At 56.5% G+C, this 26,908-nt stretch overlaps 1 protein-coding gene across 1 annotated transcript in view; it reads right to left on the reverse strand.

The window, feature by feature from the left end:
* Window positions 1–26,908, reverse strand: part of TCERG1L (transcription elongation regulator 1 like) — a 55,968-nt gene that overhangs the window by 13,566 nt on the left and 15,494 nt on the right. The window contains exons 5-8 of the mRNA XM_038141487.1: window positions 9,881–10,009; window positions 4,176–4,270; window positions 3,012–3,100; window positions 1,361–1,515 (exon numbers count right to left, since the gene is read on the reverse strand). Coding sequence (XP_037997415.1) covers window positions 1,361–1,515; window positions 3,012–3,100; window positions 4,176–4,270; window positions 9,881–10,009 — 468 coding nt within the window. The remainder of the gene's footprint in view (window positions 1–1,360; window positions 1,516–3,011; window positions 3,101–4,175; window positions 4,271–9,880; window positions 10,010–26,908) is intronic.

The raw sequence follows: 26,908 nt of genomic DNA on the forward strand, positions 1-26,908 counted from the left end.
TTTGGGGCTTGCAGGGGTTTCTTTTGGGGGTTTGCAGTGGTTCTTTGGGGTTGGCAGTGGTTACTTGGGGTTTGCAGTGGTTCTTTGATGTTTGCAGGGGTTCTTTGTGTGGGTTGCAGTGGTTATTTGGGGTTTGCAGTGGTTATTTGGGGTTTGCAGTGGTTCTTTGTGGTTACAGTGGTTATTTGGGGTTTGCAGTGGTTATTTGGGGTTTGCAGGTGTTCACTGGCAGCTATCCCCCTGGATCAAAGCCAGTGCCCATCCCTGCTGCCCGGGGGGACAGGGCAGGTCCTGCAGCAGCCTGGCAGTGCCACCACCCCCATTCAGTCACAAAACACAGCGCTTGGAAACAACCTCACAAGTCCTGCTTTTCCCCCTCCCCACTAGGGAGCAAGCAGCAGCTGGAGCACGTGGCTGTTCTTCCACCACCACCACCAGAATATTCAAGAACCCCCAGCAGCCAGCCAAGACCGGGAGCAGTTCCAAGGACTGCCACGGCTGATGTCCCCAGCAAGGGACACCCCTCCAGCACGGGCAGCGTGGAGCCTCAGGAGCACTGACACGGCCACAGCAGCTCCCAGGAGCAGGGGACCTTTCCCCCAAACCTCCCTGCTGGGATTTCCTCCTGCGCAGCCCGGCTGGGGGATCCTCACCACGGAGGGCTTTGGGATGGGATGTGCTGCTAAGGCACACCCTGAGCTCGGGCAGGGAGGCACAGAGGGACTGCAGCCAGCACAGAGCCACCTCGGCACCAGGCTGTCACAGACAGCTTCCATGAAAATCCTTTTGCCAGGATTTCCTTCTCCTGAGGAGCTGAGCAGCCTCAGGACAGAAATGTAACCAAGAACTCTCTGCTGCTGTGGGATGCAGCAGCTGCTGCCTTGGTTGGTCCATGGAGGTGTTTCTAATTAATGGCCAATCAAGGATGCAGCTGGCTCAGGCTCTGCTCAGCCACAGCCTTTGTTATTCATTCCTTTCTGTTCCTGCCCAGCCTTCTGATGGATCCTCTCTCTCTGTTCTTTTAGTGTAGTTTTAATAAAGCATTTTCATATAATATATATATAATATAACAAATCAGCCTTCTGGAACATGGAGTCAAGATTCTCATCTCTTCCCTTGTCCTGGGACCCCCGTGAATGCCACCACACGAGGCCACCTGCTTCAAGAGGAGGCCCAGTCCCCCAGCCCAGCCTTCCAGGGAGAACAAGGATTTTACAAGGAACATCGATTTTCCCTCCTTCAGGAACGCCCCCAGGCCCCCCTCTCCAGCCCGGGGCCTCCCACCTCCAGGAGCACGCCCAGCCCCGGCTCCCGGGGCTCCTGGGCTCAGGGGCAGGGAAACAAGGCCAGCTTGGGTTACTTGCTGCAGCCTCCAGCTTGCGCTTGTGCGGGGGGTCCTCGAGCAGACGCTTGATGTCCCCGCGGTGCCTCAGGTCCAGCGGCCGCTCCCACACGGACAGCTGCATGCTGGGGTTGAAGAAGAACACCCGGTCATCTCCGGTCCAGACCACGCACCTGCTCCAAGGACAAACCAGCCTCAGGGCCTGGCCACAGACCAGGAATGTGCCCATAGCAGGGGCACCGCAGCCCGGGGACGCCCGGGGACATCACTGCGACATCCCTGGGACACCCTGGGCACACCTCGGGCACACGCCAGGGGACTCCAGGGACACCCCGGGCACACCCCTGGGACACCCCAGAGACACTCTGGGGACACTCCAGGAACACCTCAGAGACACCCCAGGGATACCCCTGGGGCACCCTGGGCACACCCCAGGGGACACTCTGGGGACACCCCAGGCACACCCCAGGGGACACTTCAGGGACACCCCAGAGACACTCAGGGGACACCCGGGCACAGCCTGGCCTGGCCCTGCCCTGCCAGCCCTCCCCAGCAGCCCGGGCAGGGAAGTCTGTCCTCAGCCTCACGGGCACAGGAAGGGCTGGCCCGGCCCGGAAAGCAGCAGGTGACATATTCCCTGTCAGGGAAGGACAGAGGGACCGGGGGGCCATGGTGCTCCATGAGGAGCCCCCACAGGAAAAGGCATCCCAGGTTCTGTGGCTGGGAGCAGGCAGGGGCAGGAGCTGTGGCACTGTGTGACCCCTGCCTGTGTGCCACGGGCTGGCACGTGGCCACGAGAGCCTCAACAGGCTGTGCTGCTGGGGAAAGGGGCAACACAGCACCCCTGTGCCACCCCATGGCATCCCCACGACAGTACCATGGCAACTGTGTGCCATCCCATGGCATCCCCATGGCACCCCTGTGCCATGCCATGGCATCCCCACGACAGTACCATGGCAACTGTGTGCCATCCCATGGCATCCCCATGGCACCCCTGTGCCATCCCATGGCATCACCATGACAGTACCATGGCAACTGTGTGCCAATCCCCTGGCATCCCTGTGCCATGCCATGGCATCACCACGACAGAACCATGGCAACTGTGTGCCATCCCATGGCATCCCAATGACATCCCTGTGCCATCCCATGGCATCCCCATGACCTCCCTGTGCCGTCCCTGTGCCATCCCAATGCCATCCCTGTGCCATGCCCATGGCATCCCAATGCCATCCCAATGCCATCCCAATGCCATCCCAATGCCATGCCCATGGCATCCCAATGCCATCCCTGTGCCATCCCTGTGCCATTCCAATGCCATCCCTGTGCCATCCCTATGCCATCCCCATGCCATCCCTGTGCCATGCCCATGCCAGCCCTCTCCTCTGGCCGGTGCCCCCAGCCCAGCAGCCTGTCCCAAACATCTAGGATGGAATTAGGGCTCTGTTTGGGATGTACCAAAGGTGCCCGAGCTGTGCAGCCCCCGCTGCAGCCCCGGGGCTTGGCTGGGCTCCCTCCCTCGCCCTCCCTCAGGCCAGGCAGGATGGAAGAGCTCTGCCAGGAGCCCCCAGCCAGGCTGCTGGAGCCCCTGGCAGTGCTCTCCCCCCGGGGCAGCCCAGGAAGGCTCCTGGGGAAGGGCTGGCACAGGGGAAGGGCCCTGGCAGCTGCTCACCACGGCGATCCCGGCACTGGGGCCGATGCCACGGGCTTGTTCCCGCTGGAAGCGCCGTCAGCCTCGCTCAGGAGCTTGAAGGAGTGATCCTGGGGACACAGAGGGACGAGTCAGCAAACAGAGCAGGGCACAGAGCTGCTCCTGGGGCACAAAGCCCCCTTAGCCTGCAGGGGGTCACCCTGTGCCAGAACTGCAGGAGAGGCTTTAGGGACACAGCTGCCTCTGGAGCAGCCCAGATGAACGGGGATCACAAAAACGCCTCCCAAAGAGCAGCACGCATGGAAAAGCAGCCAAGCAGCTCTGTCCATGCCAGCAGCTCCCACGGCACAGGGAGAACCCCGGGCGTGGCACCCATGAGGCCAGGGAGCAGCCCAGGAGCAGGGGGTGTCCCCGGGACCAGGGGGGGCTGTGCCAGCCCTGCTCCTTCCAGCAGCTCCTCTGGGACTGCTCAGGGACATCACCACTGCAGGAGTGACTGACTGTCCCCAGCTGCTCCTCTGTCCCCATCACACAGCAAAAACATGTCTGGAGCTGCTGGAGAGAGTCTGAAGGAGGCACCAAATGATCCCAGGGCTGGAGCCCCTCTGGGGCACCTGGGGGGCTCACCTGGAGAGGAGCAGCTCCAGGGAGAGCTCAGAGCCTGCCAGGGCCTGGAGGGGCTCCAGGAGAGCTGCAGAGGGACTGGGGACGAGGATGGAGGGACAGCACACAGGGAATGGCTCCCACTGCCAGGGGCAGGGATGGATGGGAGATTGGGAATTGGGAATTGTTCCCTGGCAGGGTGGGAGGGGCTGGGATGGAATTGCCAGAGCAGCTGGGGCTGCCCCTGGATCTCTGGCAGTGCCCCAGGCCAGGCTGGACACTGGGGCTGGAGCACCTGGGGCAGTGGGAGGTGTCCCTGCCATGGCAGGGGTGGCACTGGGGGGGATTTGAGGTCCCTTCCCACCCAAAGTGCTCTGGGACTCCATGGGGACCAAGCCAGCCCCGATGCCCTGACAGTGCCAGAGCTCCTGCACAGCTCCAGGGTGAGTTAAATCCAGGGCTCTGAATTCCACAGCAGGGAAGGATCCCGAGTGTCCAGCACGGCTCCAGCCCAGCCCAGCCCTGACCGGGATTTGTGCAGCTCAGGGCTCCCAGGGCTCTGCGAGGGGCTCCAGGACAGACCTTGTCACTGTCACTGCCCGTGGGGACGCTCTTCCTCTCCGTGTGCAGGATCAGCGTCGGGGGGCAGGCGGCTCTGCTCGGGTCCTTGCCACGCTCTGTGAGGGAGAGGAGCTCTGTTAATGTGGAACAAATAAATGAACTGACAACCAGCCAAAAAACAAATAAATTAACTGACAACCAGCCAAAAAACAAATAAATAAACTGACAACCAGCCAAAACTGCTGAACAAACCCCAGACTGCTGCCCGTGGCTCTGAGCCCCCTCCTGCCACTCCTCCCCCTTTACTCACAGCCCCTGGGCCCAGGGTGCATCTCCTCTCCAGACACCCCTGTTCCCTGGGACACATCCCCCGAGCCCTGCACTGCCCTGGCTGCTGTCCTGAGCCTCAGGGACATCCTCAGGGACACGTCCTCCTCATGGACACATCCTCCTCAGGGACATCCTCCTCGGGGACACGTCCTCAGGGACACGTCCTCCTCAGGGACACATCCTCCTCAGGGCCATCCTCCTCAGGGACACATCCTCATGGACACGTCCTCCTCAGGGACATCCTCCTCAGGGACACGTCCTCCTCAGGGACACGTCCTGCTCAGGGACACATCCTGCTCAGGGCCATCCTCCTCAGGGCCATCCTCCTCAGGGACACATCCTCCTCAGGGACACATCCTCCTCAGGGACACGTCCTCAGAGACACATCCTCCTCAGGGACACGTCCTCAGGGACACGTCCTCCTCAGGGACACGTCCTCAGGGACACGTCCTCCTCATGGACATATCCTCCTAAGGGACACGTCCTCCTCAGGGACACATCCTCATGGACACATCCTCCTCAGGGACATGTCCTCCTCAGGGACATCCTCCTCAGGGACATCCTTCTCAGGGACACATCCTCCTCAGGGACACGTCCTCCTCAGGGACATCCTCCTCACAGACACATCCTCCTCAGGAACATCCTCCTCAGGGACACGTCCTCCTCAGGGACATCCTCCTCACAGACACATCCTCCTCAGGAACATCCTCCTCAGGGACACGTCCTCCTCGGGCACATGTCCTCCTCATGGACACGTCCTCCTCAGGGACACATCCTCAGGAACATCCTCCTCAGGGACACGTCCTCCTCAGGGACACGTCCTCATGGACACATCCTCCTCAGGGACATCCTCCTCAGGGACACGTCCTCCTCTGGGACACGTCCTCCTCGGGGACACATCCTCCTCGGGGACATCCTCCTCATGGACACGTCCTCAGGGACACATCCTCCTCATGGACATCCTCCTCAGGGACACGTCCTCCTTAGGGACATCCTCCTCAGGGACACGTCCTCCTCAGGGACATGTCCCCACCCAGCTGGGCAGGGCTGGGTCATGGCTGACCTCCAGGAGCTCCCAGGGGTTTCCAAGCTGAAGCCTCCCCTGATGTTCTGCTCCCCCTGGGCACCCCTCGTTCCCAGCCGCAGGTCCTGCAGCGCTTGGTAACCTCTGTGGGAATCCCCAGGGAGTGCTGCACGGATTCCCACGGGAATAAATAACATTTCCTCCCCTTCACGGAGGGCTGGCTCCATCCTAAAATGCCACACCCTGAACTGTCTGCTGCCTCCAAAACCTGTGTGTGACGGCAGAGGGGCCTCAGGAGACAGAGGGAAAGGCGGGGAGGCAGCAGGGGTGGGACAGACCCAGCATCCCCACACAGCAGGGTGCACAGGAAGACAGTAAGAAACATGGGATTGTCTTCATTTGGGGTTTTGTGTTTGCTTGTCCTCTTCAAACACGTATTTGGGGTCTGAGCCGAGGCGAGCTGGCCCATCCCTCCTGCAGCAGCGGGGACAAGGTGTGTGTGACCCCTCTGCACAGCGCCCAGCCCTGGGGGTGTCCCCAGCCCCCTCCCACGTGTCCCTGGCTGCCCCTGGATCCCTGAAGTGTCCCAGGCCAGGCTGGACACTGGGGCTGGGAGCAGCCAAGGTGTCCCTGCCATGGCAGGGGGGATGGGATAATGGGATGGGATGGGATGGGATGGAGATGGGATGGAGATGGGATGGGATGGAGATGGGATGGGATGGAGATGGGATGGGATGGGATGGAGATGGGATGGAGATGGGATGGAGATGGGGATGGGGATGGGATCCATGGGATGGGAATGGGATGGGATGGGGATGGAGATGGGATGAGAATGGGATGGGATGGGATGGGATGGGATGGGGATGGGATGGGGATGGGATTCCAGCCCAAACCACTCTGGATTCCATGGGGCAGATGCCCCTCAAAATGCTACTCCAATTATTTCAAAATTCCTCCAGGTACAGAACAGGCCCCCATTTGAGCCTGCTTCCACTGGAACATCTCAGAGTAATTCAGCATTACAGCCACGGCGTTTTGCTCAGAAGATGGCTTTATGGGAGCAAAAAAGAAGATTTACAAACCAGAGCCAATAATTTCCACATTAAAGGAGCCAGGAGCAGGGAGCTGCTGATGCACATCAAAAGGGGCTCGGAATTCATCTCCCTGCCCTGGATATCTGGTAATTGGGAATCAAAGCCTTCCCTGTGCTCTGGTGCTCCGGACACAGGAGGTGACACTCGGTGTCAGTGCCTCCTCCTGCCTGGCTGCTGGGAGGGGAAGGACAGCCCTGAGCAAGGCCTGGCACAGAGGGTGGCACAGGGCCACTGCCAGGGGACCAGCAGTGCCCCAGGGAGCCCTGAGAGGGCACAAGCAATGGCCAGGGGTGATGCTGGTACTTTTACACTCACCATTGACTTGAGAAGCAGCCATGCATTTCATCCCTGTGAAATACAGGGTGAATTTTATCCCACAAGCATGAGAGACAGGGAACGTTCCCTGCCTTTGGAAGCTCTGAGACAAATCATGGGGTGGTTTGGGCTGGAAGGGACACTAAAGCTCATCCCATCCCACGGCAGGGACACCTCCCACTGCCCCAGGTGCTCCAGCCCCAGTGTCCAGCCTGGCCTGGGGCACTGCCAGGGATCCAGGGGCAGCCCCAGCTGCTCACCCTGCCATGCAGGAATACACAGATGTCAGCTGCAGACTGAAACTGCAACAGGAGCAGACCCAAAGCACAGAGCTCCGGGAGCTCTGCTTGTGCAAAGGCAAATCCAACCCAGAGCAATCGCCTTGGTCACTGATCAGTGAGGATGAGGATGAGGCTCAGAGCAGGGAGGGGCTGCTGTGGGCACAGGGCCCCTCTGCTCCTGAGGAGACACTGCTGCAGCACCCAGCAGCCTCTGCTCCCTCCTGGGACATCTCCCTCCTTTCCCTCCTGAAAATCTCCCTCTCCTTTCCCTCCTGGAACATCTCCCTCTCATTTCCCTCCTGAGAATCTCCCTCTCCTTTCCCTCCTGGGGATCTCCCTCTCCTTCCCCTCCTGGGTCAGTTCCCTCTCCTTTCCCTCCTGGGTCAGTTCCCTCTCCTTTCCCTCCCGGGACATCTCCCTGTCCTTCCCCTCCCGGGACATCTCCCTCTCCTTTCCCTCCTGAGAATCTCCCTCTCCTTTCCCTCCTGGGGATCTCCCTCCTTTCCCTCCTGGGACAGCTCCCTCTCCTTTCCTTCCTGGGGATCTCCCTCTCCTTTCCCTCCTGAGAATCTCCCTCTCCTTTCCCTCCTGGGACACCTCCCTCTCTTTCCCTCCTGGGGATCTCCCTCCTTTCCCTCCTGGGGATGTCCCTGTCCCTCCCCTCCTGGAAGAGCTCCCTCCCAGCACAGGCAAGGCCCCAGGGGCACCCCTGGGTGCTGCAGCCATGGTGATCTCTGCAGCAGGCAGCTCCTCGGGCATTCCCCCGTGGAACACGCTGCCACAGCACTCTGGGCAGTCAGCACGTAGAAAAGAAGATGGGAATAAAAAAAAAAAAAAAGAAGAAGAAGAAAAAGCAAACAACCAATAAACTAAAATAACAAAGGGAAGCCCTGAAGGCTGTGCACAGCAGGAGCCATTCAGTTTTACACCTGCAGTTGAACACTGAGTGTTTGCCTCAGTGCAAGGGAAAGAGGAAAAGAATCCGAGCTTTACTCCAGGCTCAGGGATCCCGGTGGGGCTGGGGCAGCAGTGGGGCTGGCTGTGCCAGGGAGGAGCCCCAGGGCCCCCCTGCTCCCCAAAGGGCACTGCCAGTGCCTCCCCCATCCCTGGAGACCCCCCCTCCTGTGCCCACGCTGGGAGGGACCGGCACCAGGTGTTGACCGGGCACACCTTCACTCAGAGTTACTGTCTGCTCATTAATTACCCTCTCCCCCGCTCATTAATTACCCTCTCCCCCCATCCTCAGGGCTCAGACTGAGCTGCAGGTGACAGTGAAGCCAGCACCACTCATTCCCAGCTCCTCTTCCACCCCAAAGTCAGCAGCACAGGCAGCGCTGGTGAGCTCTGCTCCTGCTGGAGGATGAGGGGGGATGGAGATAAAGGCTCCTGATGAAAGAGCCTTCTCCCGGGCTCCAGGCAGCACAGGGACATGAATAATTCACAGCAAGGCAAGCAAAGGTGAAGCAGCAAAACTGCCTTGGGTATAGCACAGAGGATGTTGGGTGTGATCACAAACAACTCCTCAAATGCAGAATTAGAGAGGAAGGGGAAGAGGGAAGATGGATTCAAACCAAGAGGAGCTGTGGACAAGGTATAGTCAAAATTTGTTTTGTAAGAGGCCAGACCTCCATTATTCTCAAAAAAGTTTAACATTTTGACTCTTAAATGCTCTCAAGAACTGGATTTATTAACTACACACATCCCACACTGAGGGGTTTATCCTCCTCCAGAATCTCCACAGGCCAGCTCTGTCTGTCCCCAAAACCCCATGGCTCTGGTGTTGAGATCAGCCCAAAACCTTCCCTGGCTGATCCCCAGCCCCTCTTCTGCTGGCTCTTACTCAATCCATGGGTGGGATCCCAGCTCTGGTCCCACCAGGCAGGTCCTGGGCTCCCAGCTCTGGTCCCACCAGGCAGGTCCTGCTCCCATCCAGGGACACAGCTCCTGCTGCCCACACTGGTTTCCCTTTAACTCTTTCTTTGCTGCTCTGAGCACTCCTGCTGTGCCCTCCAAGTGCTCCTTTCCCCTCTCAGAACAAATCTCCTTGAGCTGAGCTTTTCTCCTTCCTGCAGCAAACGATGCCCACGCTCCCTGTCATTGTTCAGGGGATTTGGAGCGGGAGCAGGAGAAGATCCCAGACTAACCCCGTGCTGGTGTGGAGTCCAGGGACAAACTCATTCCATGGCTGGACTTCCCAGGCACACAGCCTGCCCAGCCCACGAGCTGCTCCTTGCCACTGCCCTGGAAATCACAGAACCACAGCCTGGTTTGGGTTGGGAGGGACCTTGAAGCCCATCCAGTCCCACCTTTCCACTGTTCCAGGCTGCTCCAAGTCCTGTCCAGCCTGGCCCTGGGCACTTGCAGGGCTGGGGCAGCCACAGCTTCCCTGGGGAGGAGGGTCAGGTGGGTTCTGTCTGAACTGAACCCTGGAAACTCCTGATAAGCACCTTTTTTTCCCCAGAACAGCTCTGGGAAGGAGCCCTCGGGGCCCCGTGGTGCCTCCAAGGTGACAGTGGCAGCCGCTCCTTGGCTGCCTGGCCCCGGGTCAGGCAGGGGAAGCAGCAGCCCAGCACAACCCCAGCAGATCTGGGGGTGCCCCCCCTGCAGGATGGGGGCTCAGCCTGGCTGCGAGGACACAGAGCACGGGATCCGTGCCCTGCCAGCCCTGGGGACAGCACCCACCTGCTCGTGCCTGCTCCAGCAGGTTGGTGGCCATGAGGGTGACGGCGGGCGCGGCCACGGCGGTGACACGGGTGACCTGTGCTGGCACCAGGGGCCCCACGGCGGCAGTGTCCAGCCTGGAGGCAGAACCTGTGAGCGGACCACAAGGGAAGAGTGGAATTCTCCCTGGTAAATAACAATTCCCTTCAAAACCCTCAGCTTTCTGCCCAGCCCTTGGCACTCGAGGCCGCTGAGCACGGTGCTGCACTGGCAGCTGCTCCTGGGGATCTCAGGGAGCTTTTCCAACCTCAGTGATTCAGGGAATTCAGCTGCTGAGCACATCTCCTGCCCCCTCTGCAGGGTTAAAACAAGGTTTGTGTTCAGCTCGATCCCTGGCCACGATGCCCACGGATGTTCAGCCAATAAACAGCGCCAGAAATTCAAAATTAATGAAAGCGTGGCCCTCAAAGTAAGAATTTGCCAGGATAGATCGATGCCCTCCCAGCAGGTCACAGCAAGACCACTGTTCTCATTTTAAATAACACCCCTCTGGATTCCACTGTTACTCATCACAACGTCTTGGTGTCCCACTCTATCCGTGGGAAATTATTTTGCCAATACTTTAAAAGCGCAGCTTTATCCAGGGCTTCAGAGTCTGCTGGGACAAGGCCCAAAGCAGAGACTCTGCCTGCCTCGTGTGCATTATTCACAAGCCATCAGTAACCCAGGGCTGCTGCTAGAGGCAGGCCAGTGAAACCAGGCTCCCCAGGCCTGCAGAGCAATTCCTGCCTGCTGCCGCATCCGAGTCCAGCCTGGAGCATTCATTCCCAATGAACTGGGAAGCTTTTCAGGAGCTGAGCCACACCAGAGCCACCCAACCCCGTTTCCTGGCAGGGGACAGCCAGCTGGCCCAGCAGCAGTCCCCAGGTGCCATTTGCCAGCCAGCACTGCCGTTTGTTGGATGTTCATGGCTGTACATCCCATCCCTGCTTTAAGGCAGACTGGGAATGTCACAATGTCACCATCCCCAGCACAGCCCAAGCTGCAGGATTTCCTGCAGCTCCTTTTCACCAGCGACTCACGGGCCACCAGACAGCTGCCATTCTGGAACCTTCAGTCTGTTACAAAAGCCCACTCACACACTCTGAACGCCCTCCTGGGTCCATGTCCCCACAATTCCAAGTGCCACAGCACAATATTCCAACACAGAGCACGGAATCCCAGCCTGGTGTGGGCTGGAAGGGAGCTCAAAGCCCAGTGCCACCCCCGCCATGGCAGGGACACCTTCCCCTGTCCCAGGCTGCTCCCAGCCCCGTCCTTGGGTTCTGTGAATTCTCTGGACCCAGAACTGGAATGATTTCCATAACTTGCATAATTATCCCCTGCAATTCCAGCCAGCACTGGAGAGAGCTCTGCTCATTCCCCACCTCGGCTTCTGCCGCCTGCTCAAACGTGACGTGCCATTATATCATTTCAGCTGCTTCTTTATGTTGATTTATCACCCAATCCAGGAACAATATCAGTGCATCTTTTGATGTGATGGAAGCAATTATCCCACGGCTTCCATCCGCACCAGAGTCAAGTATATATAAATATATATTTATATACACATATATATGCATTTCATACATGCAGATGGAGTTCAACTGCTTATTTTAATTATAACTGCTGCTCACCAAATAAGCTGGAATGATTTAAGGCAATCTTAACCTTTAAGGAATAAATATTTATGCTTTGGAGCTCTTTGTGCTCATGAAGAGCAGTCTTTGCAATGGATGGCTTTGGAATACAAACTCAGCCTGGATGGAGTTGAATGTCACGATGCAATATCAGCCTCTGCTCTGAACTGAGCGTAACCTGGGCTGGAATTACACCTGAGTGTGAACCCACACTCCGGGGCTTTATGATTAAATTCAGGCCAATTTTACTCTGAAACAATCCTGAGGAGGGCCAGGGAGGAGGAAGGTGCTGCTCCCTGTGAAGTTCTGGGGGCTTGCAGAGCCAGGGCAGGCTGATGAGCAGCAGCACCTCTGGAGAACATCTGCCCGTTCCTGGGATCCCTTCAGCCACTCGCCAGCACCTCACACACAGCCAGCCCTCCTCCGCGGGCTGCAGCAGGGACACGGGGGCCAGGGCAGAGGGGAAGGAGCTGGCAGGGACAGGAGGGGTGACAGGGACAGGAGGAGGTGACACGGATAAGGTGAGCAGGGACAGGAGGAGGTGACAAGGACAAGGTAAGCAGGGACAGGAGGGGTGACAGATAAGGTGAGCAGGGACAGGAGGAGGTGACAGGTTCAAGGTGAGCAGGGACAGGAGGAGGTGACAGGGACAAGGTGAGCAGGGACAGGAGGGGTGACAGGGACAGGAGGAGGTGACACGGATAAGGTGAGCAGGGACAGGAGAAGGTGACACGGATAAGGTGAGCAGGGACAGGAGGAGGTGACAGGGACAAGGTGAGCAGGGACAGGAGGGGTGACAGATAAGGTGAGCAGGGACAGGAGGAGGTGACAGGTTCAAGGTGAGCAGGGACAGGAGGAAGTGACACGGATAAGGTGAGGAGGGACAGGAGGAGGTGACAGGGACAGGAGGAGGTGACACAGACAAGGTGAGCAGGGACAGGAGGAGGTGACAGGTTCAAGGTGAGCAGGGACAGGAGGTGATGGGAGGGATAAGGTGAGCAGGGACAGGAGGGGTGACATGGACAAGGTAAGCAGGGACAGAAGGAGCAGGGACAGGAGGGGAGGCTGCTCTGTGCCTGACACAGATTTATCCCCCGGCCTCTCCAGTGCCTGCCCTGTTTGCCAGCCCCTCCCTGGCCATGGCTGGCACCAAGCTCCAGGCAGTAACATGTCTGAGACTGGGTGCTGGGCACTGCCCCAGCCCCTCTCTGGCACTGAACTCCAGGCAGTAACGTGGCTGAGACTGGGTGCTGGGCACTGCCCCAGCCCCTCCCTGGCACCAAGCTCCAGGCAGTAACATGTCTGAGATTCAGTGCTGGGCACTGCCCCTGGCCATGGCTGGCACTGAGCTCCAGGCAGTAACGTGGCTGAGATTCAGTGCTGGGCACTGCCCCTGGCCATGGCTGGCACTGAGCTCCAGGCAGTAACATGGCTGAGATTCAGTGCTGGGCACTGCCCCAGCCCGAGGGATGTGAGCAGTGCCTGGGAGCCCCAGCTCAGTGTGGGGTCTCCAGCAGCCAGCGTGCCCTGCCCGGTGCCGCAGGGAAAGCACAGCCCCTCACAGCCAGCGCTGCCAGCGTTCCCACTGACCCCTCCTGCTGCCTCCCCACGGCCCCGCGGGAGCTGGGTGGGCTCGGACTGAGAGGAAGAACCGGGGCAGAGTGCAGAGCTGCTGCCAGAGGGGAGAGCAGCCTTGAGCACGGTGTGAGGAGGGGGAGGCAGGGCACACAGCCCCTGCCCGAGGGAGCCCGGCCCTCAGAGCAGCCCAGCCTGGTGTGCTGAGGGACCTTCCCGGCACAGGGGAGCGGAGGAGAGCGGGCTGTGGGGAGGGGAATGGGGATAAATCCACAGCTCAGCCCGTTCCGGCACTGCTGGGACATGGCAGGGGAGGAATCGGCCCGTTCCCAGCCCCACGGCGGGGGATCAGGAAATCCCACAGTCACTGCCGCTGGAAAGGACCTTCAAGACCATCGAGTCCAGCCAGCACCACCACCATGGCCACCATCAAACCACGTCCCCAGGTGCCACGTGCACTCTGAAACCCCTCCAGAGATGCGGGCTCCACCATTCCCAGTTCCAGTGCTTTACAACCTTTCCGTGAAAAAACCTCCCCTCATTTCTGATCTAAGCTCCCCTGCTGCGGCTGGCCTGCCCTTGAGAGGAGCCCCAGCGCTCCTCCTGGTGTCACCCACTGTCCCCAGGCTCAGGGAGGAGGAGTTTGTGACATCCTGGGACACCAGCAGGCACTCTAATGGGAAGGAGCAGTGAAATCAGTAGCTGCAGCCGCTGTGTGTGACAGGCAGGCCCAGAAATGCACCCAGTCATTTTTATTAGTGCTGCTGTCACCTCCTGACCCCAGAAGGTGCTGGAGATCGGGGCCCAGGGACTTGCTTCATTTAGAAGCACAGTCCATCCTGATGAGATAATCTGGGGCAGTCCTGCCTATCTGCAAAGGACAAGAGAATACTCTCTGCTTGAAAAAAAGGAAAAATTGAGCAGTAATTAAAAGAAAAATCGACTTTTTCCCAAGCAGGCAGCATCCTTCAGCTCCATGCCCCCTCAGCTCTGCTCCCCCTTCCCCTCAAGGACACACCACGCTCCTCCCCAAGGCAGCTCCTGTTGGGTAAACACGAGGCTGCCCGGGAGCCACCTCTGAGACATTTCCCTTCCTTCCTCTGTTCCTTTGTAAGGCCCAGACACGTTCATTAAAAGCATTCAGCACTTTCTGAATCTGATTATGCCCTTCCCTGTGCCTCAGACCTGGGAACGTGTGGTGCTTCCTGAGCAGCAGCTGCCCTCGGCCGCCTGCACAGGCACAGGGCTGCTGGGGAGAACATGCCAGCACAGCTGGCACAGCTGGCACAGCTGGCACAGGGCTCAGCACAGCTGCCCGGCCCCACTGCCACCCCAAGCTCAGCCCCAGGGCGAGCAGGAGCTCAGCTGGTGCTCCCTGGGTGATGGAGAGAGCCCCCAGCCCCGCGCAGGGCTTTGGGAGCCCAAACCCACCCAAACGGGGCTGGGAGTGGCCCCCTTTGTGCTGGGACCCAGCCCGGGGGGCACAGGGCACTGGGGATGGAGGGGCACAGCTCTGACCCCTCAGTCCCAGCTGGGGACAGGAACAGCAAAGCCAGCAGCGAGGGGCACGCAGGGCCGGGAGGGAGCAGGGACGGAGCAGGCACACACGGCACTTCCACCACAGACCCCGGAGCGCCAGGCTGCTGTGGGCTGGAGGGACCCTAATGCCACCCAGGGACACCCAGGGACACCCAGGGACACCTCCCAGCGTCCCAGGGACACCTCCCAGGGACACCTCCCAGGGACACCCAGGGACACCTCCCAGTGCCACCTCCCAGTATCCCAGGGACACCTCCCAGTGCCACCTCCCAGTATCCCAGGGACACCTCCCAGTGTCCTCCCAGCCCCAGTGTCCAACCTGGCCTGGGGAGTGCCCATACAGCCCATACAGGGACACTTCCATCAGCAGGGAGCAAAAAGGAAGAGAATTTTGTAAATCAGACTTTTCTGCCCTCCTACCCAATGAGAAGCAGCCCTCGAAAGCAGCACGGCTGGTTGTGGCAGAATGACCCCACTGCTCTGCTCTCCTTCATCCATCTGTCCTGGGCTTTGTGTTTGTTTGGGTTTTCCCATTTTCAAACAGAAAAAAAAGGAAGTTTCTGCTGAAGAGCTCCTTCTCTGCTGCATTGGAAAGTGACAAAAAGAACCCGCTCATGGCCTGTGGTGAGAATGACAAGGAGCTGGAAGGTGAGGGGTGGCAGCAGCAGGGATGGCACAGCCTGGCACTGGCACAGGGGACTCCAGGCCATCACAGGGACTGGGAGAAGCAGGATTTTGGCACAGAAATGCTTTGGGTTTTTTTGGTTTTTTTTGTTTAAAATTGATGGAGTAGAAGCCAAGTCACCCCACTGGATTCCATCAGATGAATAAATTGCCCGGGAAGGAGGTCAGGAAATTAGTGAAGGGTTTTCTGTCTTTGGTGAAATGAAAAATAAAAGCATGAGGCACAGAACTACAGCTGGAGAGAGATTTATGCGCAGATAAACCAGTGTTCAGCAGAACAAAAATAGGGAAAGACTTCCCCAGTCTGTTCCATGGAACACTTCCCACCCCGGCAGTGCCCGAGGCCAGGCTGGGCAGGGCTGGAGCAGCCTGGGACAGGGGGAGGTGTCCCTGCCATGGCACTGGGTGGGATTTAGGGCCATCCCAACCTATTCCGTGACTGTGGATCTCCAGCAGCTGCCAGCTCCTGCTGGCTCCCAGCCCGACCCCAGCCCCTCCCCAGCAGAGCAGGAGCTGCACTTTTGTTTCTGCAGGATCGTTTGGAGCTTTCATTTCAATATGCATTGCCATAACCGCTTCAGGAACTGGTGAATGCTGGAGTAAATTGCTTATTGGAGCGGGAAGGGAAGTCAGCAAGAATTCCTGAAAATCTGCAGAGTCAGGCCTAAGTGGCAATGAGCACCTTCTGCAGCGAGCTGTGCAGGGGAACATTTCCCTCTCCAATTTCTCCTCCTTCAACAACCTGGTTTTTTGCAATTTCCACCAAATGAGCAGCGAAACGAGGGGAGGCACGGCGGCTTCAAAAGCAAAGTGCAATCCAAACAAATCAACCCCCCAGAAGCTGGAGTGTCACATTCAGCCATTTCTTACAGTCCTGTCCTGTGCTATTGGTGCTTGAAACATCCCCTGCAAAAACCAGCCAGGGAAACGCTCCTCCCTGAGGGACAGGGACAGGCCAGGGGGTGGGACAGGGTGACCTTTGAAGGGCCCCTCAAAAACAAATTATTCCATGATTCCATGAGAGTGACAGCACCGGCAGAGCCCACACCCCAAACCTGCTGGGTTCAGGGGCATGAAATATCCCCCGAAGCCCTGTGAAGTGTCCTGCTCCTCCCTGCCAGGGAAAATCCCTGGCTCTGATCACCCTCCGAAGCCCTGCTGCAGCACTCGGGACACCTGGGGAGTCCCAGTTTAAAAATCCCTCAGAGGATCGTTTCAGACAGCATTTTTCATCCCCACTTCTTCTCTTTTGGGGGAATGGTTGCACAAGGCCCTGTGCCCATCCCAACAGAGCCCTTGTCCACCCTGACCTCCTCTGGTGCTGCCCAGGCAGGAATTCCCCCCTTTGTGCCAAATCCCAACATTGGCTCTACCTGGAAAACAAGAAGTTCAAACTGAAACAAGAAGTCTGTGAGCAGCAGAAGCTAACAGAAAGCATTTCCCAACTTTTAATGAGATTTCTCATCACAGGAGCTGTAAGAGCAGGACTCGCCGTGACGGAATTGAACCCGACACATTTAATAACAAAAAGAGCAGGATTATTAAACCCCATTCAAGCCTTGCTTAGAAAAGCAAATGATGCAAATCCTCGCAGGCTCAGCTCGTGTCCCTGGGTGACTGCTGAGCTGAGCCCTGCTCCACACCCTGCTGGGCTCAGATCCTCAGCTTCAGGCTGCAAATACAACTCCTGCTGGAAGCTTTCTCTGCCTGCTCCTGTTCTGGAAGAGGAACAGTCAGGGAGTGCTTGCACAAGGCTCTCAGGCGTGGGGGCACTGCTGGGTGCCTGTGCCAGGCCAGGAGCTGGGCTGGACCCTTGAGGGTCCCCTCCAGCTCAGGATGTGCTGTGGTCCCAGGGTAAAACTCACTTTTCTCACTTATTTCTACCTGCCCTGGTATGGAGCTGAAGTGTGAGACCCCTCCTGCTCCGGGTGCCCAGGGAAAGCACAGCCCAGGGATGGCTTCTCCTTGAGCTTGCTTTGTGCCAAGAGGGACTGGAGAGCAAAAGGCAGCAGAATTTATACTGAGAGCACAAACCATTCCTTTAGGGACACTTCTGGCATTATCTGGAATTATGACAAGGTGCTCTGAGTTACTGAGCTGCTCTGGCAAGGTGGGAATGGCACTCCTGCAAAGGGATCCATCACTTCCCAGGACAAAGCAGTTATCACCATTTATCATCATCACAGCCCCTGTCTCAGAGCTGCTGCTCCTCTTGCATCAACGCCTCTCCAGTGAACATTGCCCCTGATTTTCAAAATTCTGCACTGAGATTGAGGCATCGAGCTGGCTTGACTCATTAAAAAGAAATCTTGGCAGAACTGTGCCCAAAATCGAGACAAATCTCTTCTCTCCACCTGAGAGACTCCGTTCCCAAGTGACAACGACATTTTACACACTGTGAACCAGTACTGAAACAAAAACCACTGAATCTTCCCCAGCTGAACTGGGCTGGAGAGAAAAGACAGAAAGGAAGAGGGGAAATGATGAAAAGTGTCCAGAGAATCCTCCTCAGCAGGACAGAGCCCATCAGGTCCCCGAGGTGCCACCAGGAGTGGGGACAGCCTGGACATCCCTGGGTCTGCAGGCTGGCACCAGGGGTCAGACCAGGGTCCCTGCCTCCCTCCCTGGGTTATCCCCCACACACCAGATCACCACCAGGCAATAACTGATTAAACAATTAATTAATTCCCTGGGAACCCTGCAGAGGAAACATTCAACACGGCTGTGGCTCCCCCAGCCACAGGTCAGTGAGCTCTGTCCTTGCCAAGCCTCTGCACCTCCCAAAGCCCAGCAGCCCCAGGAATGCTTCTCTGGACAGGAAACCCTGAGGGAGTCCAGAGACAGGAACCCAAACCCTGAGGGAATTGAGACCAGAACCCAAGCCCTGAGGGAATTCAGAGACCAGAACCCAAACCCTGAGGGAATTCAGAGATCAGAACCCAAACCCTGAGAGAATTCAGAGACAAGAACCCAAACCCTGAGAGAATTGAGACAAGAACCCAAACCTTGAGGGAATTCAGAGACCAGAACCCAAACCCTGAGGGAATCCAGAGACAAGAACCCAAACCCTGAGGGAATTGAGACCAGAACCCAAACACTGAGGGAATTCAGAGACAAGAACCCAAACCCTGAGGGAATTCAGAGACAAGAACCCAAACCCTGAGGGAATTCAGAGACCAGAACCCAAACCCTGAGGGAATTCAGAGACCAGAAACCCAAACCTGCTGTTCTCCACTCCCTGCCTCTGCAAACGAGTGCTCCTGCCAGGCATGGGCACCAGGAGCTGGATCTGGGATGGTGCACGGGCAGGGAGAGCCTCCCTCCAGCCCGGGGCGTGCTCCAGGCTGCCCTGGCTGTGGGGCTTGCAGAGCCCGTGGAGTTCCACCATCCCCTGGATTTGCCAGCCCACGAGCACTGGGCGAAGCCAAGCCAAGCTCTGCTGCTCACTGAGGGAAAAATCCCAGGATTGTTTTTCCTGCTGCCTCAGGACTCTGATCCTCTCCTGGGCTTTGTTTTAAATCCTGTGGGATCATGCAGTGTCCTGAGCTGGGACCCACAGGGATCACCCAGCCCAGCTCCCAGCCTGCACAGACACCCCAAAATCCCACCCGAGCACCCCAGGCAGGGCTGTCCAAAGGCTCCTGGAGCTCTGGCAGCCTCGGGGCTGTGCCCATTCCCTGGGGAGCCTGGGCAGTGCCAGCACCCTCAGGTGAACCTTTCCCTAAAATCCATCCAAACCCCCGGCACAACTCCAGCCACTCCCTGGGTCCCATCCCTGTCCTGGGGAGCAGAGCAATGTAAATCATTATTAACACTGGCATGAAAGCCACAACAATCTGGATTTTTCTGGCACCTTGCTCAGGGGATCCCAATTCCTGTTATCCCAGGCACAGTTGTGGGATTGCCTCCCAGGTCACCCCAGCCAGCACAGCCCACGCCCAGCAGGGACTGCAGAGCTGTTCCAGCCTGGTTCCAAAGTGTAAAACTGCTCTGAGATCTGCCCAGCCCGCTGCCTCCTGCTGCATTACACACCTTCATGGAGCCTCCAAACTGGGGAAAAAAAAAAAAAGCTTGATTGGATTTTTGGGCAGTTTCTGAGAGCAGCAGCTCCTGACCCGGGTGACCTCCCCTGCCCTCCCAGCAGGGCAGGTGGCAGCCAGCCCGGATCAAAGACTCCTCTTGAATTATTCATGGAGCCATCCCTGAAAATTGGAAAATAAGGCTGGAGGGGCCCAGAGGCACAGCAGGGATTTGTGCTGAGCGTGGCTGCAGGGACTGGGACTCTCCTGAGCTTCTCCAAGCCCAGGCAGGGGAGGTGGGACCACCCTGCAGCCAAGGAAGCCTCTGCCCTCAGCAGGAGAAAAGGGGGTGATGAGGATGGTGATGATCACCCCACAGCCCTTCTCACTGCTCTGCAAGTCCCATTTCCCAAACTTTTATGATTCTTCTCCAGCCTCACACAAACTCCAGCAGCAAATTTCCTTCTCCTCTCCAGACAGGACGCAATTGTGAGAGAATACACTGAATTATGCAGCATCAGTCCCCCAGAAGCTCCCCTTGCTCCTGTCATGGCGCAGTAATTATTTCTGCATGCACCAATCCTTTGTGTTTTGGAGTGAAATCTTCAAGCACTCATTTCTGGGAGGCTTTGAGTCAGAAATTAGGTTTGGAGTTTTGAACCCAGCCGGGCAGAAACCGTGAATGTGACTCTCGTGCTCCATTTTTTGGTGGTTTCTGAGTCAGGTTTAAGGTCCCAGGTTCTTGACACCACAGAGGGAACTCAGTGTGGAACAGGGGCTGCCAGGAGGGATTTTCTGGGGATGACAGAATCCCAGCCTGGTTTGTGTTGGAAGGACCTAAAGCCCATGCCATGCCACCCCCTGCCAAGGGCAGGGACACCTCCCACTGCCCCCACGTCCTTCTCCTTTTCCCCTTCCACCATCCCCACGTCCTGCAAGTGCCAGCAGAGCTGCAAGTGCAATAAAATCCATGAAACTCCATTTAGTACCCTGGGGAAGCTCCCGTGGCACACTTAAAATTGGGAAATGTAATTAAGTTCCCTTATTTATATTCTGGCCAAGAAGGAAGATTCCTTTTACCTCGTTACATTTCTTTACACTTCAGTGGGGCCTGACTGAGGAACGGGGGAGTCACCCAGGGAACATCCACAGCTCCAAAGCAAAACTGGGAACAACCACCAGGAGAATCCCTGGGGATTTGGTTCCCGCCATCCAGGGGGCTGAACAGGAATGGCTCTTTGATTGGAGGAATAATAATAATAATAATAATAATAATAATAATAATAATAATAATAATAATAATAATAATAATAATAATAATAATACAGTCCCTGAGCTGGAATTTCTATTCCCTCATCATAAACTCCCAGTCAGGTATTTCTATATTAATTTTAGTTTCCAGGATGAAGTGCAGCAGCAATTTGAGGTCATTCACAGGATGGTTTGTGGCACAGCTTTGCTCAGCTCTCAATCCCACTGGACAGAACGTCTGGAGCATTCCAGGGCCCCTCCTCTTCCAGGGATTGCTGAGATTATCCCCTTGCCTAACACACCACGCTGAGAATTGCACCAGGAGGTACAAGACCCTGCAGATGCAAATCCTAACAGTGGAGATTAATCCACTGGGATCGTGGAATTTCCTCCTCCATCAGGTTTAGCTTTGCACTGAGTTTACCCCACATCCAGCCCTCATTCAGGCCAACCACTGGGAATATATTACTTTAAATCCACTCTGTGGCTTCATTTTACAGCATCAAAAACAGGTCCCAAAGAGCTGAATAATAAAGCTGAACACATAAAAAATAATGTTTGAAAAATGGGTTTTTTTTTCCCTCACTAATAAGCAAGACAAAAGCACACAAAGCAACATCACTCCCATCTTTTCCAGGGGCCTCAGCAGGACTTGCTGCCTTGTTCCCCTCTCCATGTCACCCAGTATTCCTGCTGGGCACCCCCAAGCAGCACAAAAGCTGGGCCTGAACATCCCCCGGGAACTGTTCTGCATCCCAGCACCATTCCACCAAGCCCTGGCCACACCTGCAGAGCTCCTAATGCTTTAACTGCATAAATAAATTTCAGGACACAGCAGCAGCAGCCACCAAAACAAGGCGTTCCCTCAGCTCTGATTCAAAACTGAAGGGATTCTCACAGGAATTCCCACCCATTCATCTTCTTCTGGAGAGGGACAAGCAAGGGCTCCTTGTGGAACAATCCCGTTGTCCTTCCAAGGCTTATTCCTTTCTTTCACTCAGTTTGGGTTTTCCTTCTAAGACTTCAGCTCCATTTACAAGAAATATACCCAGTTTAGTGAGGGCTTTTTAAGCCACACAAATCTCAGTTAATTTGAGCCTCCAACAGAAGGAAAAAGAGCCCAGCCTGCCCCGTGCAGCCCAAGCTCCTGAGAGGGACGCAGGGAAAAGGACAAACTCCTGTGTCAGTGTGTGACCCCCGAGCCCCAGCAGTGCTGCCAGCCCCAGCCTCACCCCTGGCAGGGCTCTGAGCAGAGCAACTGCTGCTCCTGGGAGTGCAACCTGATTGAAACACTGCCCAGCACTGCACTTCCCACAGCAAAACCCAGCTCGGTGCTTTAACAAGCACTTACAGACACAGTAAATTAACTCTGACTTTCATGACATTTACCAAGAGCTGGGCACGACTGAGAGGATTTGGGTTGTTTGTCCTTTGTAACTGCCACTGGAGTATTGATATTTTTCCTTTTGTCAATACCTTGCTCTTACATCCCAGGCACTGAGAGCCTCTCCTGGAGCACACCATGGGAGCAGCTGCTTAACCATGAGCCTGGCCTAAGCAGGACAGAGGTGTGGCCTTGTCCTGATGTCCAGCCTGACCCTCAGGTCCTGCCCCTGCTCCCCTGACATCCCAAAGCCTTGGAATCCCTGTTGGTACAAAGTGCACCGTGATCCATCAACCCAGTCAGGCCAACCATGGATCTGCAGCAAGAAACTCCCCACGACTGGCTTTGGATGGTGCAAAAATGTGCAATACCACACCCAGAGCTGTGCCTGACCTCACCCTGCCCACCCTCCTCCTGCACTGTGCTTTGGAAACCCAGAGCAGCTGAATTTCCACACGGAGAGCCATCACCCCATTTCCTACAGGGTCCTGACTGGGCAGCTCCAGCTCCCAGCAGGGACTCACAGTGCAGGGAGGAGGGAACTGGTCCCCTTTCACTGGGTTCTGGGCACGATCTGAGCCCCTGAACCAGCTCACCTTCCCCCGGGTGTGCCAACACAGACGGGGAACCAAAACGTGATTTTGTGCTGAATATTAGCCAGGCAGGAAGTTATCACTTCAACAACTATTAACATTCATTTACTTGCTTCGTTAGGCAGCATTAGAGCTGGGCATAGCGTTTCCAGAGAGCTCCTTAGAGCCACCCAGCACTGCCAGGCCAGCCCATGCCAGGGCCAGACACGGGGCACACCTGGCAAGGCCAGGGCAGGCCTCCCCAGGAGGGGAGCACCACCTTCCTGCCTGGAATATTGGCTGTTCTCCCAAAACCCTTCATTCGTGCTCACCTAATGCCCTGGAATTCCTGTGCAGGGGAGGCTGGGCCAATGGGAAGTGCGAAGTGCACAAGGAGAATTCCCACGGAGTGGATCCCAAGGGGTGGGAGTGAGCCCAGCAGAGACCCTCCTGCAGGGCCAGAGCTGCGGGGGCTCCCCAGGCTCTGGCTCCCTGGATTGCAGCTGGTAATTAACTCATTAACACAAGGAGTGGATCCTAAAGGGTGGGAGTGAGCCCAGCAGAGACCCTCCTGCAGGGCCAGAGCTGCGGGGGCTCCCAAGCTCTGGCTCCCTGGATTGCAGCTGGTAATGGTCTCTTTAACACAAGGAAGGAAGGAGTTTGGAGTGTGCACAGACGTTGGACACATGGCTCAGCCCAGCCCTCCCAGCAAGGAACTGGGAGGGAGGAGGCTGGCCAGGAAATATCTGGGAAAATGCTGGAACATCAAGGCCAGGCTGGACACTGGGGCTGGGGGCACCTGGGACAGGGGAAGGTGTCCCTCCCACGGCAGGGGTGGCACTGGGGGCTCTGAGGTCCCTCCAAACCAATCCATCCTGGGCTTCTGTGATGCCCTGGGGACCCTAGGCTGAGCTCAAGGGTTCAGTGGGACCAACCCCAGGGCCCTTCCCAGGCCCTGTGGCCACGCTGGGACAGGCTGTGCCTCTGCTGGGAGCAGCAGCAGGTCCCTCCCCAGCCCATGAGCCAGCTCTAGGTGTGCTCTGAGCCTGGCTCAGTCGGCAGCCCTGCTGAGGAGGGACTGACAGACACGGACAGAGCTGGGCCACAGACCTGGCACCGAGAGCTGCCCGTGGCACACAGCATTAAGGTGCTGGGAGGAAAAGGCTCAGTCACTTCCCAGCTGCTCCGTGGCAGCCTAAACCACCACATTTAAACCCTTAAATAATGCTGAGAGCCAGGGAACAGGTGGCAAATGGATTCCATGGCAGATGGTGCCTTTTTTAATATTTGTGCTCGCTGCTAATTTACAGAGTCCATAAGCACAGACTCATCTCTTACCTTCTTCACTGCTACCATTAAAAACCTGCATGTGAGGAAAATAAACACCCACTTCTTTATGCAGGAGCTGCAGAGGGGTATTAGAGATTACCAGACACCCCATTCCTTAATTACTGCAGGTAAGTGCTGGTGCTTGCAAATGTCATGCATTTGGGGTTTCTTCGAGGCAGATTTCAGAGCCTTGGCGTGGCAGTGCTGGGAAATGCAGTTTCCTCCCCCAGCAGGGCCCGGGAAGATGCAGCACAGTGAGGAGCTGCATCTCCACAAGCTCCTGTTTAGTCTTTATGTTAAACCTGGCACAAAATCCACACTCACAGCCAGGCTGCCATGAAATATTTAAGGGAACATTTGCCTGGGAGATGCACGAGCAGCACCACCAGTAGATGCAAAATGAAGAAAGGAAATAAAAGCAACAGTAACCCAAAATGGGGCTGCAATTGCATTGCTGGAACCTTCTCTGTTCACCTCACTGGAGTGGGAGCAGAGAGCACAGCAATGTGGGGCCAAGGCCCCTCTCACTGCACCGAGCCTGAGCTGGAGCCTCTCCAGCCACAGATCACTCCATGGACAGGTTCCTCAGGCTCCAATATTTTATTCCATATAGAACAGCATTTTATGTTGCTATTAAACCCAGGAGTTTTATGCTGCCTCTCTCCCACACGTTTATTTCATCATTACAAGTTTTTCTAGGCTCAGCACAGTGACAAAACAATCCCCAAGAGCACCACTGGCTGCAGAGCCAAGGCACAGCAACCTGCAGCAGCCAGCACCTCCCAGCCCTGTGTGCTCAGCCCCATTTCCAGGGGTCCAGCTGGGATCCTTCACAGCCTCCTGCACATGCCTTTAAATTCCCCAAATATCCTCTGCTCTCTCATAGCTTTGCTTCTGATTTTCTTTCCCAAAATGTAAAATAAATTGTATTAAAAGTGAATTTTTTTAAAATGACCACACTGCATTGTGTGCACTCGCAGTTCCCCTAAATTCCTGGTGATTTGCTTCAAGGAAATTCCAAGGAATTTCCTCTGTGAGGACAGAAAAGCAGCAGAGCCTGGATCCCCACCTGCCCTGTGCCCTTCCCACACCTCCCACCTTGTGTCAACACCCTGCTATTAATTCACAAAGCTATTAATTGGGCTGCCAGGAATTAGCTGTAAGGCTGCAAAACTAACCACAATCAAAGGTCTAAAAAATAAATATTCACTCCTAAGACTATTGATCAAATTGTGCAAATCCCTGTGATTGGGGACACAGGACCACACAAGGCAGGAGCAGGACCCTGCTCTCTAATAGAATCAATTAACAGGAGATAATCAATTAACTGGGCTAACCACACACACGATGTTCGGCCTTCCAGGCACCAACAAACATGGAGATTGAAGTTGGAAATAATGTAATTTTGGGGTTTTGAGGTCATTGCCCCTGCATGCCCATGGCCTTTCACAAGCTTTAGACAAGGGGAATGTGGGAAGGTCATTACCCCAGGGTCACAGCTCATTAACCCCAGGGTCACAGCTCATTAACCCCAGGGTCACAGCTCAGCACAAATGCAGGAACTCCTTCCCATCTCCCATTGAGTGGACGTAGTTCAAAGCATCCCCTGGTCCCATCACAGCTGGCCACAGCAAACACTGGGTGTGGGGGCAGCCCACGCTGCATTTAAGGTTTCTGCTCCTGCTTTTTCCATTTCCAGTCCCTTCCTCAGCCCTTTCTGCCAGGTCTGACCTGCCCAGGCCACAGAGGACACCACAGAGGGGTCCCTGCCACCCCAAGGCTCCTTCCCACCCCGTCAGGACAGCTGTGCCTCAGGCTGGTGGTGACAAAATCCAGCCCCAAGCCCTTCCATCCTCCTCCAGCCCTGTGAAATGATCCTGTAAAACTGTTTGAAGGCAAAGGCCCCAGGCTCCCCCCAGAGCTGGGATAACAGAGAGCAGCAGAGCTGGGTCTCAGGCTCGCTGCTCAGGGCTCAGGCATTCCCAAAAAGCTGCTCTCAGTCAGCAGCAGAGAGTGCCCCAGCGTGGGCTGGCCATGAGGGATGGGTAGGGGTGGGAATGATTGCTGAGGCACTCAGTGAGCTGTTTGATGGCCCATGACAATCTGGGGACAGTTTTCCTGGCCTGGCAGGGTTGTTGTCACTGATCCTAGGAAGTTCTGGGGGGGGGGACAGAGATTCCTGGAATGACAACACCCAGCTATGCCCAGCTCCTCCCCATGCTCCACCGAGAACACGTCTCAAATGTCATCCTACTTTCCAGGTAAACAGGGTTTTTGTTTTTTTCTTCCTTTAAAATATTCCTAATCAGGCAAAACATTTCCCAGGAGTCAAACAGGACATTCCATGGGAAGCAGCACCAGCTCCCTGCCCCACAGCAGCATTAGTTCTGCTTTCTGCTCCAAGTCCAGCACCAGCCCTTTTTGGACTGAGTACAAACCATTTTCAGCCATTCCACAGAGCCCCTGGGGTTGGAAAAGCCCTCCAGGATCAGTGAATCCACCCTGTGCCCCATCCCCACCCTGTCCCCAGCCCTGAGTGCCACCTCCAGGGGACACCTGCAGGGCTGGGCACTGCAACCCTCCCTGGGCAGTGCCAAGGCCTGAGCCCCCTTTCCATGGGGGAATTCCTGCTGTGCCCACCCTGAGCTGCCCTGGGCCAGCCTGGGGCCGTTCCCTCTGCTCCTGTCCCTGTTCCCTGGAGCACAGCCCGACCCCCCGGCTGTCCCCTCCTGGCAGGAGCTGTGCAGAGCCACAAGGGCCCCCTGAGCCTCCTTTTCCTGCACCTTCCCTCCTCCAGGCCTGTTTGCTGCTCCCAGCCCTGCTGTCGGCAGGAAGGAGGATCCCTGGGGTCCATCCCTCATTAAAGCTCTCCCACAAACAGCAAACCAGAGCTGCACCTTCTGCAGAATTCAGTCTCCCTGTGCCTCGCTGCGCTACCCCTCCATGACCAAAAAGATGGAAAACGCACCCTCGTTTACATTTTTCACCTAATTGGCAGATGACTGTTCTGAAAACAG

This window comes from Motacilla alba, chromosome 6 (assembly GCF_015832195.1).
Source record: "Motacilla alba alba isolate MOTALB_02 chromosome 6, Motacilla_alba_V1.0_pri, whole genome shotgun sequence".
NCBI lineage: Eukaryota > Metazoa > Chordata > Aves > Passeriformes > Motacillidae > Motacilla > Motacilla alba.